The 15005-nt window shown below is 39.7% G+C and overlaps 1 protein-coding gene across 1 annotated transcript in view; it reads left to right on the plus strand.

The window, feature by feature from the left end:
• The window catches only part of MORC1 (MORC family CW-type zinc finger 1), a 179755-nt gene that overhangs the window by 50287 nt on the left and 114463 nt on the right, over positions 1–15005 (plus strand). Inside the window, exon 8 of the mRNA XM_070454923.1 lies at positions 1492–1597. Coding sequence (XP_070311024.1) covers positions 1492–1597 — 106 coding nt within the window. The remainder of the gene's footprint in view (positions 1–1491; positions 1598–15005) is intronic.

Here is a 15005-nt window from a genome sequence, read left to right on the forward strand (position 1 = left end):
AGATGCTTTTCTGCAGCGTCCAAGACTAGATCGTGGCAGGGTTTGTAGGAGAGTCAGCAGCTTATAGAGTAACAAGTCCAGGCTTCTGTGCCTGTCTTTCCCCAGACTTCTACCACTGTTCATTTCTAGAAGCAAAAAGGTTCCTGCTTTAGAGAAAGCTGTTTGCATTCTGCTTTTTCTAATGTTACTGTTCAAAATTCTATTCTGTTTATATTAAAATTCTGTTTTACGTTACGTTTATAGCAAATTTCTCCTCTAACTTGTGGCAGTTTGTTTAAAAGTAATGTTTTATGTCATCCTTTTCTCTTTCTCATAGAAGATATATTATGGCACTTAAATATTTGTTTCATCAAGATACATGGTGTACTTTAAGGATGGCTAATGTATAATCTCTTTAGTTGCCTTCTAATTATGAAATATTGATATATATACTACTGAAGGATATACTATTTCCTGAACACTTTTCTAAATGCTTTATAAAAATTAACTCATTTAATCCTCAAAACAACTCTTGTGTTTTAGTGCCTTATGAGCTCTGTCATATAGATTAGGAACCTTACCTGAAGTCATTGTGATAGTAAATGGTTGGTCCAGGGTATTCACACATGTATTTAGGCTCCCACGTCCAAGTCCAGATTCTTAGTCACTCTGCTGTTCTCCCCTCCATTTTAGCATTATCAAAAAGAAAAGTGTAATTGGTTGTCCTTCAAATTTCTCTGACAGTGCTGTTTGTCTTTATATTATAATCCACTTTATAAACAATTTGGATTGTTTTTGTTTACTGTGCTTTAGAGCAGGGATCAGCAAGCTAGGGCCTGCAGGTCAAATCGGCCCGTGACTGTTTTTCTTAATTAACATGTACTGGAGCATAACTACACCATTCGTTTGTGTATTCCCTGCAGTGTCTTTCATGCTCCACTGTAGAGCCGAGTTGTGAGTAGTTGTAAGAGGCCTGCAAAGTCTGAAATATTTGTTTTCTGGCCCTTTACAGAAAAAGTTTAGCAACACCTCTGTTAGCGTCTACTTCCTATTTATACACATTTATACCAAAGCAATAGTTCATATTTATACAAATGGTAGGAATTCATCTTTGTTCTTATGTGCATTGATTTCAGTTCTGGCAATGAGAGCTTTACCTATAATACAAATTTGGCTCAGGCTTCTTTTTTTTTTTTTTTTTGGCTCAGGCTTCTAACAGCTTTTATAATGCAAATTATGAGAAGGATCCACACTGAAAGACATAATAAGTTGGATAGTTAAAAAGAAGCATGATGCTATAGAAACTCAGTGTTCTCTGGCAGAAAGTGGAGCTTGCTATATAAGACATGTATAAGACATATGTTGGAACTTACCAAGGCATTTTATTTACTGAAGTACAAAAGAAAAGTTAGTCTATTGCAGGCTTAATTCCTTAGGTGAGATAATAGCACCATGTCTAATGCTTAGTGTAGTTAAATACTGACAAAAGTCAAACATCTATTTTTCCACTAGGTACTTTGCTGGTTATTTATAACTTGAAGCTTCTGCTTAGTGGAGAACCTGAGCTGGATGTTAAAACTGACAAAGAAGATATACTGGTGGCGGGAGCTCTTGAAGAGTGAGTGTTATGAGTGTTTGTCAGAACGTGTGTTACCAATGCTGTGAACTGGGATTAGGAAACCTGCATCCTGGCTCCAGGTCGGAGGCCCCTGGGCCTCAGTACCAGAGCCAATCATGTTACCCCAGTTACAGATAAAGTATGTTAGGCTGGACCACTGATCCCCAAACCTGGCTGAGCCTGTGAGACAGCTTCTTGAGAAGCACAAGATCCTGTCTTATCCCACATCTACTGAGTCAGAATCTCTGGATATCGAGCCTCGGAATCAATAGTTTTCATACGTTTCAGAGGTGATTCAGAGGAATATCACTGAATGACAGTTCAGAATGGTCCTATGAGCTGCTCACGTGCAGTTTATAAATAAATAAATGGATATTCCTTTTTCTTGGCTATTGGGGATCCACAGGGAACAGAACGAGAAATTAGGAGGGGGCATGGGTGAAAAAGTGTGGAGAAATACGAAATGGTGATTCAACCTAGATTTCTCTAAAGTGACTTTGTATTTCACTTTGTGTTTAAAGCTTATTAGCAGACAGATTGGGAGCGTAGCGTTGACATGTACATACCACCACGTGTGAAGTAAGTGGCTGCTGGGAAGGCTGTGTAACACAGCGAGCCGGGCTCGGTGCTCCGTACTGATCACCAGTCTGGGTGTAAAGACCTCGAGTGCTGGCCTGGGAGGCAGGCTCAGGAGAGGGGAGACATGTATCCATGTGACGGATATACTCTGTTGTGTAGCGGAAGTGAATGTCACGTGCGAAGCAGTTATACTCCAATAACAAACTTTTAATGAAAAAGGAAGAAGGAAAAAAAATCTTATTAGCTTAGACCTTTATTCTGTTAGTGTCAGAATGCTATAGTTAGAAGGGATTTTAAAGGAATTTAATCTGGACTGATTCATTTGATGAAAAATTGTGGTTCAGTAGAAATACAGTGAAACCCAAAAATATGAACAATATGCATCATCTTAAACTTTTGAGTCGCTGCATTAGGAAAAGTAAATAGAAATGGGTGTAATTAATTTAACAATGTTTCTATTTCATCTAATCTATATTAAATATTATAATTTCAATTTCAGTATGCAAAATATTAAGACATTTTCCATTCGGTTTTTTCCATTCCAAATCTTTGAAATCCAATGTGGTTTACACTTGTACCACATATCAACTTAGATTAGTGCTCAAAAGCCACGCATGGCCAGAAGCTATGGTATTGGACAGTGAAGTTTTAGACTAAGATGTTGAGACCCAAGTAAGCACATCAGCTTAGACAACTTTTTCTTTTTTCCATGGAGGTGAAATTTTGAAAGTTCTTTTCCCAGTTAGAGACTTTAACACATATGATAACCCACTTTAAATTATCTTTTCTATATTTTTCTAATGTATATTTTTTTTCTCATCTCATTCTAAAATGTGGAATTCTTATTTTACACAAATGAAGGTTGGTTTTTTGTTTTTTGTTTTTAAATATCCAGCCTAATTACTGTTCTACAAGTGTTGGGAAGCCCTTTGCCAACATTACTGTGCCAGTATCAGAAAGGGTGCCCAGACTATTACTGGCACCTTCATCACTGACTCCTCCTTTCTTGCTGGCCTTGTCTTCTACTTAAGAACTGGTTCCAAAACCAATATTTCATACTACTTACCAGCTTTGAGCTCACATTTTCAAACAGTTATCTGTCAGAATGCCTTAGCATTTCAACACTAGCATTAGGAAATAATATATTACTAGAGGACTAATTTGACAGCTAATTTGGGGGAAATTCCTACTGTTCCCAGATTGTCTAATGAAGCTGGAAGCTTCTTAAGGCGTTTGCTGTGCTGTGCTTAGTCGCTCAGTCGTGTCCGACTCTTTGTGACCCCGTGGACTGTAGCCCCCCGGGCTCGCTCCTCTGTCCGTGGGATTCTCCGGGCAAGAATACTGGAGTGGTCGCCATACTCTCCTCCAGGGGGGTCTTCCCAACCCAGGGATCGAACCCAGGTTCCCACATCGCAGGCAGATTCCTTACCCTCTGAGCCACCAGGGAAGCCCTCTTAAGGCATTTAGGCAGTTAATTACAAAATAAAGAAAATGGATCAGACCTCAGAAACATACAATTTCACTTTGGAACATTGACCACCCTGGAATTTTTTATTTGATTGATTTTTCAACAAAATTTTTCACATTTCAATCACAGAGTTTTCTAAAGACAAGGATGGGATTTTATGAGGAAGGATTTATTGTAAAGTGGTGGCATAATTTCTGTAGCGAAGATGCAGTACATTTCATAGCTTCTTTTGTAAGTACCAGCCGGTGTCAAGTAGAGGGAGCAATACTACTTCCTGGGGAGGCAGTAATAATGCCACAGTTTGCTCTTCTAAAAAGTCAGTGGATCCTGACAATAGCATCTAATTCCTCTTCACTAAGGGATTAGTAAAACCATTAAATCTTGAGGCTGAAAGAATACATCTGGTCCAAGATGGATCTTTTTCTGACTCCTCTTCCATTTATGACTTCTGATCTTTGAACTTCTAATCAAGTACAGTTTACATATCTTGGTTTTGAGAATAAGTGGTTTGTAATAAAACAGCCTTTTCACTATTTCTTTCTATTCTGGCTATTGTATCTCTTTGAAGCCACAGGGCATGATTTGACATCCATCCAAAAAACAAGTTTCAAGGTTTTGAACTGTCTAATTTTCACCTTTAGTCTTAGATGGTGTGGTCCTGCCAATTCTGAAAATAATTTAATTTTCTACATAGGAATAGGAAAACCCAAGTTTTCAGGCTTCTGTTTGGCTTCAGAGAATTGATTTTCTGGTATAACTTATTTTCTTCCTATTTTTCTTATTTTAAAATCAAAAGTAAAAGAATATTTTAAAACTTTTTAAGGAAAAGAATTTCTGTATCATGATTATTAATTTATATTTGTCCATTCTAGTGTTTTTAAGTGCATTTTCTCATTTTTCTTTTTTCACTTATGATTTGCTTCTAAACTTTATTCTGTTATATGTATGGTCTTAATAAGCCTCATTTCATGATTTCTTGATAAGTGGCCATTGCATTGATTCATCATAAGTTACATAACAATTCCTGCATTTTTGTACAGTAACATTGGTCTCAGTGTTTCACATTATTTGTGGGTAATGTTGAAATAAACATATTTGTAAACATAAATTTTTTAATTTTTTGAATTATTTTCTTAAGACAGAGTCCCAGGAAGGGAACCAGTGAGTCAAAGGATCTGAACTTTCATACAGTTCTTGTGAATATTTGGCATCATCAGTGTTTTAATTTACTACTTTAAACTTAGCAATCAAAATCCTTCGTCATTTTGCCTTGGACTGCGGCGCTAACAGCAGCAATCTGGCCACTGGCAGGGCCTTGTTTCAAGATGACAGTCGCCTCATGAAAATCGCATTAAGTGTGATGTTCAGGCACAGGGTGGGGGCTTGTGCTTTGGCAGTATCCGTCTAAAGATAAACTGCCTTCACTTAAGAAAAGTTATGTGTAGGTATATAAAGTCATCTGACAATTTCAGAATGCAGATGAGGCCTAAGCTTGCATTTAATGTGTGGTATTTTAAGCTGGAGTTTGGATCCGTGATTGTAGTATGGAGACTGCAAGAGAAGGGTGCAGAGGCTCCGGGGCAACGTGCAGAGAGAGAGTTGTCGCTGCAGGAGATCAACAGTGCTGAATTATGGCATGTTAAACTTAGGCAGAGTTCTCCACACGGAAGAAGGTGGTATGAAATACAGCTTTGTAACAAATCAAACTTTGGAGCAAAATGGAGGGGCCGGAGAGGGCTGAGAATACTGAATATTAAAGAAGTAAAAGTGAACTAATGACAGCAAGCAAGATGTCTCCTTTGGGCCGGTTTAGACAAATAGAAATTGTATTGTGTGTTTTTGGCTGTGCTGACTCTGCTGCCGTGTGGCTTTTCTCTAGTTGAGGTGAGGGGCCGCTCCCTGGTTGGGTTCTGGGCTTCTCTTTGCTGTGGCTGTTCTTGTCTCAGAGCGCAGGCTTTGGGGCCCGTGGGCTTCAGGAGCTGCAGTGCCCAGGCTCTGGAGCCCAGGCTCAGTAGGTGCGGTGCATGGGCTTACTCTGCAGCATGTGGGACCCTCCCAGATCAGAGGCTGAACCCCCGTTTCCTGCGTTGGCAGGTGGATTCTTTACCACTGAGCCACCGGGGACACCCCAATTGTTGTCTGTTAATGTATATTATGGTAGATTTTGGAACTCTGAACCAAGTCCCACACCTCAAACCGTTGTAACATTTTCCCCCACCAAACTTTTTTTTTTCTTGAAGCAGTCTGTCTGTGCAGAATAGAATCAAGACAGAATCAAGTTAATCCATTTTTATCTTCTCACTGGTGGTTGTTAGTAACCGTCAATCATAGTCACACAGATTATTAAAAGTCATTTTCAAAGGTTGTATATTGATGGAGGGTAGTAGGACTAAGCAAGTGCAAGATGATAGACTGGTGGAAGCTTTTAAAATGAGTCAGTGCCCATCATTAACCTCATCTGTGGTTAGTGTAAATTGGCATATACAAAATCTACAGCATTGTCATTCTGAGGCTCAGAGAGTTTATATAGATGCCAGGTGTGGAATTGCAGTTCTGTAATTTGGATGTTTTAAATTTCATTCATAAGACATATAACCTCATTATGTGGACATGTCAGTCGTTCAGTTGTGTCTGATTCTTTGTGACCCCATGGACTGTAACCTTCCAGGCTCCTCTGTCTATGGAATTCTCCAGACAAGAATACGGGAGTGGGTTGCCACCCCCTTCTGTAGGGAATTTTCCCAACCCAGGGATAGAGCCCAGGTCTCCCGCATTGCAGGCAGATTATTTACCATCTGAGGCACCAGGGAAGCCCATTATGTGGACACTGGTTTGAAATTATAATTTTAGAATTAAGACTGCAATTACATGTAAGCTATGCCAGTGAATCCTGGATCTGTGTATTAGTTTTCTTTACTCTTTACTGCATCTCACTCTTGCTTGTTTACCTGGTGGTCCGTCACCTGTTCCGGGGCATTAATCTTTGGGGGGGGCTTCGAGTAGTATACATATATTAATGTACTGAAAAACAATCAAACTTCATAAACATGCAGATCAGTGTAATGGTGCTTCCTCATTTTCCACCCCAGTTCCTTTTAATCTCTCTTCTTTAGAAATTATTCTGCACTTTGAGTTTTTAAATATATCATCTAGTTTTCATCTCAGTAATTGTCAATTTGTATTAGATTTAATGCAGATTTGTTTTTCTTCTTTGCCTTTTTTGGAAATAATTTAGACTTTTCAAAAGGGTTGCAAAGATAATACCAATAATTCCAATATACTTCTCTACGATTCCGCGAATGTTGGTATTACCACACTTGCTTTATCTTTCAACCTCTTGCTCTTCCTCTTTTTATATGTAGTTTGGATCCTTGGATTCTTTTTTATTCTTTCTATTTTAAGGGTCATAATCTGTTACTGTCTATATAAATTATTTGGCTAAAGTTGTTCTGAATTTGGCTTTGGCTAGTGGGAGCCTGTTCAAGCAGAATCTTATGTTCTTTTCATGTCACCGTCATTTTAAAACACTTTTGCACTTGCTGGAGCCACAAGATGTTCTGGGCTCGTATCACTTTCCTTTGTTCCCTGCCATAGCACTGCACTCATTTCTCCAAGAGACCCTGGTTCCCTTTAGAAAGTAATGCTGTGCTTCATTCTAAAAGATGACTCTCTTAAAAATGCTGTACCTAACTTTTGAAATGGCTGTATAGTGATCAATTATTGTATATTGGTATATAGCAATTGTGTGTAATATTCAGTTACTATACACTACAATATAATGTATAATGTGATGTTATATATCAATGCTCTGTTGATTAAACTTCATATTTTCACTCTTTGAACAATGCTGATTGTTTTATTTTAGGGCACATGTACAAATACTTCTTTCGTATTCTTAGAAAAATTATTGCCGGATTAAGTGGTAGTAATTTTAAACTTAAATAGTGCTAAAGTGGTATGTGAAATGCTTATATTTCTATGCATCTAACCAATGGTCTGAATTTTCTCAGTGCCCTGATTCTCACCATGATTTGATGTAATCAGTCTTTAAAAATTTTGCCAAGTAGCAAATTCTCAGAACCTAGGCAAAACTCATGAAACAGATTTTTCTTCACAGCTCACGCAAAAACCAGCTATGCTGACATCTTTGTCTCACAGTTCTAGAAGCTAGAACTGTGAGATAATGAATTTCTGTTACTTAAAAAAAATTAGCAGGTAGATTAAATATTTCTTTGCACTCCAGTTTCCTCCTGATTACTGAAAAAATTGAGTATATTTACATGTATTTTGGACACAAGCAAATTCCATAATTTGCTTATATTTCTCTTATATAGTTTTTCTTGTTGACTTTTAGGAATATTTAATGTAGTATAGCTATTAATGCTTTGGGCGCTAAACGTGAAGAAAACACTTTCCTCTAGTCTGACGCTCTCTCCAGGTGGTGCAGTGCTAATCTGCCTTCCACTGCAAGAGAAGCGGGTTCAGTCCCCAAGTCCGGAAGATGCCCTGGAGGAGGAAACGGCAGGCCACGCCAGTCTTCTTGCCTGGAGAGTCCATGGACGGAGAACCTGGTGGGCTACAGTTCTTGAGGTCGCAAGGAGTCGGACGCGACTGAGCTGACTGAACACACGCAGACTGACACTTGGCCTTTTTTAAATGGAAACGTTTATTGAGATAATTACAGACTCACATGCAGTAATAAGAAACAATACAGAGAGAGGCTGTGTACCCTTTCCCAGTGGCGGCGTTTTGCAAAACTGCAGCGTAATATCATAACCAGGATGTGGACATTAACCCAGTGAACAAACTTTGATGCGAATTCACCAGTGCATCAGCATGAGGATGCGTCCTTTTGCTTTTTATAAACACACACCTCGTTTCCTTTTTCCCCACCTGGCTTTTAAAAACTGTGTGTATTTATGTGTGTGTTTTTGGCTGTGCCGGGCTCCGTGGCCGCGTGGGGCTTTCTCCAGCTGCGTCGAGCAGGGCTGCTGTCTAGTTCAGTGCATGGTCTTCTCACGTGCTGGCTTCTCGGGTTGCGGAGCACAGCCTCTAGGCGTGGGGTCCTCAGTAGTTGCAGAACCTGGGCTCGGTAGCTGTGGCTCCTAGGCTCAAAGCATAGCACAGTCACTGTGGTGTGCGGGTTTAGTTGCTCCGCGGCATCTGGGATCTTCGCGGACCAGGTATTGAACCCGTGTCTCCTGCATTTGCGGCCAGATTCTTCACTTCTGAGCCACCGGGGAAACTCCACCCTTGACTTTTAACATTGTTAGTATTGTCCTTTGTCTTACAGAAATTTTTGATTTTTTGAGGTCAAATCTGTTAATACTAATATTTTCCTTTCTCTGCTTCTTTTGCATTCTGAACTCAGAAAGTCTGTCCTTAGCCAAATATGTTTTCTTATCATTTCTTTTAATACTTGTAATTTATTTCCATATAACCTTTTAATCCATCTGGGATTTATTTTTGAAGTATATATGCATGGGGAACGATAGATTAATTTCGTGCTTTCCTAAAGGATATAGAATTAAAAAAATAATCCAGCCTTTTTTACTTATTTGAAGTGTATTGTTAATATAAACTAGATTGCCACCATTCATGGATGTGTTTCTAGATAGTGTGTCCCTTTTCACGGATACAATTTTTTTATTCCTGCTCCATTAGAATTTCTTAATTGCTATAGCCCTTATAATGCATTTTGTTATTTGGTAATACTACCCCTAAAGTTTTTAAAAATTGTCTATACTTGTAGATGTTCTTTTTTATATGAATATTTAAAATAAGCTTTTCAAGTTTTTTTATTAAAAATTCTTGTTTTTTTTACTGGTAGTCCATTGAATTTATGGATTAATTGGGGGAGAACTAGCATATTTATGTTTTGGTCCTTATTCCTGTCTACTTTTATATAGTTGAGTGGAGTTTTATAACAGCATAGTATATCATACTAATTAAGAATAGAGCTTTGGTAGTTAGTTCAATTTATAGTTCTACCTGCTGTGTTTTTATGGAGAAGGCAGTTAACCTCACAGAGCCTCAATTTACTCATCTGTAAATGGTAATGATAGTAATGGTGTTATATCACAGGGTTGTTGTGAAGATTAAATGATATATGATGTAAAAAGTGCTTAAATTCTTCTTTGGCACATTGTACATACCCAGTAATTGTTAGCTATTATTATTTCTTCACTTAGGTCTTGTATATTTCTTGTTAGGTTTATTCTTGGGCATTTCCTGACTTTTCTTAGCATTCAGATAAGACTTGTTTTTTTTCTTCATTGCTTTTTCAAATTATTTGTTAGTTTACTGATGGCAAAGCATTGACTTTTTGTCTGTTGATTTTATATCTCACCATTTACTGAACTATTTTATTCTAATAGTTTTCAGTTAAATTTTCTATGTAGTTTTTATTTTCAAACAATGGTAGTTTTATGTCTTCATTTCTGTTGTTCATTCGCTAAGTCATGTCTGACTCTTTGCGACCCCATGAACTGCAGAATGCCAGGCTTCTCTGTCCTTGACTATCTCCCTGAGTTTGTGCAAACTCATGTCCATTGAGTCAGTGATGCCTTCCAACCATCTACTTATTATTTCTTTATTCCTTATTTTAACTAATTAGCTAGTTAAATCGAAGTGGTAATAACAGACATGCTTTTTTGTCTTGTTTTTGTCTTAATAGAGTTTTTTTTACATTTGAAAATTAGGTGTGATGATTATCCTAGTTATTATTCCTTCAAATCAGTGCCTTTTCAGTTTCAGGAAGGCAGCTATTTCTAGTTTATTGAGTTTGTTTTATTTATTTATTTTTTACATCAGAAAATGGGTATTATATTTTAGTCAGTGCTTTCTGATATCTGTTGAAATGTTTTTCTCCTTTAATCTGTTAAAGCAATGTATTATTTTATTAGAGTTTGTAATGTTGAACCATCCTTGCTCTGTTCAAATAAACCCAACTAGTTTATGATGTATTATTCACTGTGTTAATTTTGCTAGTATTTTATTACATGTTTCTTTGTCTCTATGTTTACATATGAGACTGGCTGTAATTATGCTTTTATTCTCCTTATCTTACTATTGGTGTATACTCTATAGTGGAATGAGCTGGAAAGTTTTCACCTCTTTCGCTAGTTTAAAAGAGTCATATAAAATGAAGCTTTTGTTTCCCTACAGGTTGGATAGAAATTCCCTGAAAGTTTGGTGGTCCTATTACTACCTTTTTTACTTTTCAATCTATTCAAAATTTAAAATTCTTAGGGAAAATTTATCATTTATAATTCTTATTAAAGACTCATTTTGTTTAGATTTTCAAAGTTGTTGATACGGAGTTTTATGTAAAATATTCTTTTTTTTAATTGAAATACAGTTGCTTTACAGTGTTGTATTAATTTCTGCTGTACAGCGACGTGAATCAGTTATGAATGAAAGTCGCTCAGTCGAGTCCGACTCTGCAACCCCAGGGACTATGCCAGTGCATGGAATTCTGCAGGCCAGAATACTGGAGTGGGTAGCCTTTCTCTTCTCCAGGGTTCTTTGCAACCCAGGGATTGAACTCAGGTCTCCTGCACTGCAGGTGATTCTTTACCAGCTGAGCCACAGGGAAGCAGCTATGTGTATGTGCATGCTTTCCCCTCGGGCCGCCCTCCCAGCCCCCCGCCAACCCCACCCTCTGAGCCACCCCAGAGCAGGGGTGAGCCTGTCCCTCTCGGGCCGCCCTCCCAGCCCCCCGCCAACCCCACCCTCTGAGCCACCCCAGAGCAGGGGTGAGCTCCTGGGCTGTCCAGCGGCTGCCCGCATGTGGTGGTGATAAATGTCAGTGTCACGCGCTCAGTTCGTCCCGCCCTCTCCCTCCCGCCCTGCGTCCACACGTCTGTCTCAGCGTCTGTGTCTCTATCCTTGCCTCACAAATACGTTCATCAGTACCAGTCTTCTAGATCCCACATATATGCGTAATTATATGATACTTGTTTTTCTCTTTCTGACTTACTTTACTCTGTATGACAGACTCTAGGTTCTGCCACCTCACTAGAACTGATTCAGATTTGTTCCTTTTCATGGCTGAGTAATATTGCATTGCATATAAGTGTAACACATCATCTTAATCCCTTCATTTGTTGCTGGGCATTTAGGTTGCTTCCATGTCCTGGCTATTGTGAATAGAGCTGCAATGAACATTGGGGGTGTATGTGTCTTTGTGAATTACGTTTTCAAATTGTGAAGGCGTAATCACTCCTGTAGCATTTTTCCCGACTCCCTTTTTGTGGGGGCTAGGATCATATGACTATTTCATCTGGTCTGTTGTGCATGTGATTTCCTTGTACCCATGTTGCTTTCAGTTGCTTATTATCTTCTTAACATATTCAACCCTTATGAGAAAATGGAAGAAAGCATGGACTCTTGTCATAGACTCACGACAAAAAAAGGCATGTCATGGATTGACTGCCATCAAAAGGGCCTTTCATACCTCCTGGAATCCATCACAGTTCCAGATCTCAGGCAGCTAGAGGAACTCATCTGACAAAGCAGTTCTGAAAGCAGTGATATAATACAGAATCACAGAGTTGAAATTTTGTACTAAGTAATGTTTTGAAATTAGGTGCCATATTGTCAGTGTATTTCTAAATTGACAGTCATTGGGCAGCATTCTGTAATGTCTCCAGTTTATGTCTTAACTGAGCTGCCTGGGAACACATCAAAAGTTACAGCTTCAGATTGTTATAATGTGCTTCTTACTGTACTATGGTTATGGTAGAAGCCCTTCCATTACTTTGCAAAGCTTATAACTTTCCTTTTAAATTACCTCTTTGAGTTGATATTTCTCTTAGGTATAATCCCTAAGGTTAAATTTGGTTATCCCCTTTATAGTTCAGAACTTAAACTAGTTAAAAATCTCTACGCACTCTGTATATTCAAGGTAATTTAGGTCTTGTTAGTTTCAACTTCAGAAAATCTTCCGAGATTTTTTTAGGGACTTTGGCAGTAAATTTAGAAAACTGTCTTGGTTAAACATACAATGTTTTCAGGAGTAGAAATATGGCACATCTGAGATACTCCAGAAGGTATCTAATTTAGTCCAGTACCTGGATTTTAGAGTCATTTTCTGAACTGTGGAAGGATACCCACTCCAATATTCTTGCCTGGAGAACCCCATGGACAGTATGAAGAGGCAAAAAGATATGATGCTGAAAGATGAGCCCCCCCCAGGATGGGAGGTGTCCAGTATACTACTGGGGAAGAGTGGAGGGTGATTACTCATCCTCCGGTAAGAATGAGGCAGCTGGGCCAAAGCAGAAATGATGCTCAGGTGTGGGTGTGTCTGGTGGTGGTAGTTAAGTCTGTGAGGAACAGTATTGCATAGGAACCTGGAATGGTGGTTCCATGAATCAAGGTAAATTGGAAGTGGCCTAGCAGGAGATGGCAAGATTGAATATTGGCATATTAGAAATCAGTGAATGAAAATGGATGGGAATGGGCGAATTCAATTCAGATGACCATTATATCTACTACTGTGGGCAAGAATTCCTTAGAAGAAATGGAGTAGCCCTCACCTGAAATGTAGTACTTGGGTGCAGCCTCAAAAACAATAGAATGACCTCAGTTCATTTCCAGAGCAAACCATTTAACATCATTGTAATCCAAGTCCATGCCCCAACCACTGATGCCAAAGAAGATGAACAGTGCTATGAAGACCTACAAGACCTTCTAGAACTAAGACCAGAAAAAGCTGGCCTTTTCATCAAAGAGGATTGGAATACTCTTTGTAGGAAGAAATGCAAAATACTCAAAAGTAGGAAGTCAAGAGATACATGGAGTACAAAATGAAGCAAGGCAAAGGCTAACTGAGTTTTGGCAAGAGAGCATGCTGGTCATAGCAGACACCCCTTTCCAACAACCCAAAGAATTGATACTTTTGAATTGTGGTGTTGGAGAAGACTTTTGAGAGTCTCTTGGACTGCAAGGAGATCAAATCAAACCAGTTAATCCTAAAGTAAATCAACCCTGAATATTCATTGGGAAGGACTGATGCTGAAGCTCCAATACTTTGGCCACCAGATGCAAAGAGGTGACTCATTGGAAAAGCTCCTGATGCTGGAAAAGATTGAAGGAAAAAGGAGAAGGGGACAGCTGAGGATGCAATGGTTAGATAATATCACCAACTCAAGGGACAAGAATTTGAGCAAACTCCAGGAGATAGTGGAGGACTGAGGAACCTGGTGTGCTGCAATCCATGAGATTGCAAAATGTCAGATCCAACTTAGGAACTGAAAACAACAGAGACGACTCTGTTGTTCATTCTAAATCAAACCAAGGAAGTCCTGAATGATTTTCACTTATTTGACACTCACTCACTGATGAGGATGGTAGCCTCATAGCGGGTACAGCCTGATGGGGATGCAGGAGGTAAACGGGCAGTGACAGGACCGAGTGGTGTGTGTGCACGCCCAGCAGCTTCGGTCGTGCCGGACTCTTTCTGACCCCGGGGACTGCAGCCCGCCGGGCTCCTCTGTCCATGGAATTCTCCCACTCGAGGGGGCCCCATGCCCTCCTCCCAGGGGATCTTCTCCACCCGAGGACGGGACCCGGGTCTCCTGCGTTGCAGGCAGACTCTTTGCTGCTGAGTCGCTGGGAAGCCCAGGTCCTAAGAAAAGCCGGCAGAGGAGGAGGGAGCCCTGGAAGAGAGCGATTCTCGCCGTCCTGGGAAGTGAGGGAGGGCTGTGACAGCAGCTGGGGGCTCCTGGAGCGCGAGAGGAGGCAAGTGCAATGGCCAGCGGGCTGAAGTGCGCCAGGGCTGGAGCAGGGTAAAGCCTGATCCCCTGTCTGCAGAAGTCAGCAGTCCTCAGTGGCTAGACTGAAGCTGGCAGGAGATGAGCTGGAAAATTAGGTGGGGTCAGGGGCATGAGGACCTTATGAATCAGAAAAGCATTGGAAAACGACATTGATTGGCCTGTTCCATGTACAGTCTCCTGTTTAGCCTTCTTTTCCTATCACTGAAACAACGTAGCAGCATAAGAATTATTGCCCTTCTGTCAGTCACAAGTAAGTAGGAGTTAATATTAAAAGGTTCGTTTACAAGATTGACCCTTGGCTGGCTTCTGGGAACCTAGCTGGTAAACAGTCCCCCATCACTGATACAGAACTTCTCTAACAGATAAAGGTGGCTCACTGTGTGCAGACTGTGCAAATAACCTGATTTATACTGAAGATCTACATTATTTCTGGGACTCGGGAATTTTGATACATGCTAGGCAGAGGGTTCTTATATGACCAGCCCCAGGAAAAAAAAAAGACAGAAAACAACAACAAAGACAAAAAAACCTTGAGTGCTCACTCTGTTAACGGGCTTCCCTAGGCAGAAGCATCACACAC

Source organism: Odocoileus virginianus, chromosome 25 (genome assembly GCF_023699985.2).
Source record: "Odocoileus virginianus isolate 20LAN1187 ecotype Illinois chromosome 25, Ovbor_1.2, whole genome shotgun sequence".
NCBI lineage: Eukaryota > Metazoa > Chordata > Mammalia > Artiodactyla > Cervidae > Odocoileus > Odocoileus virginianus.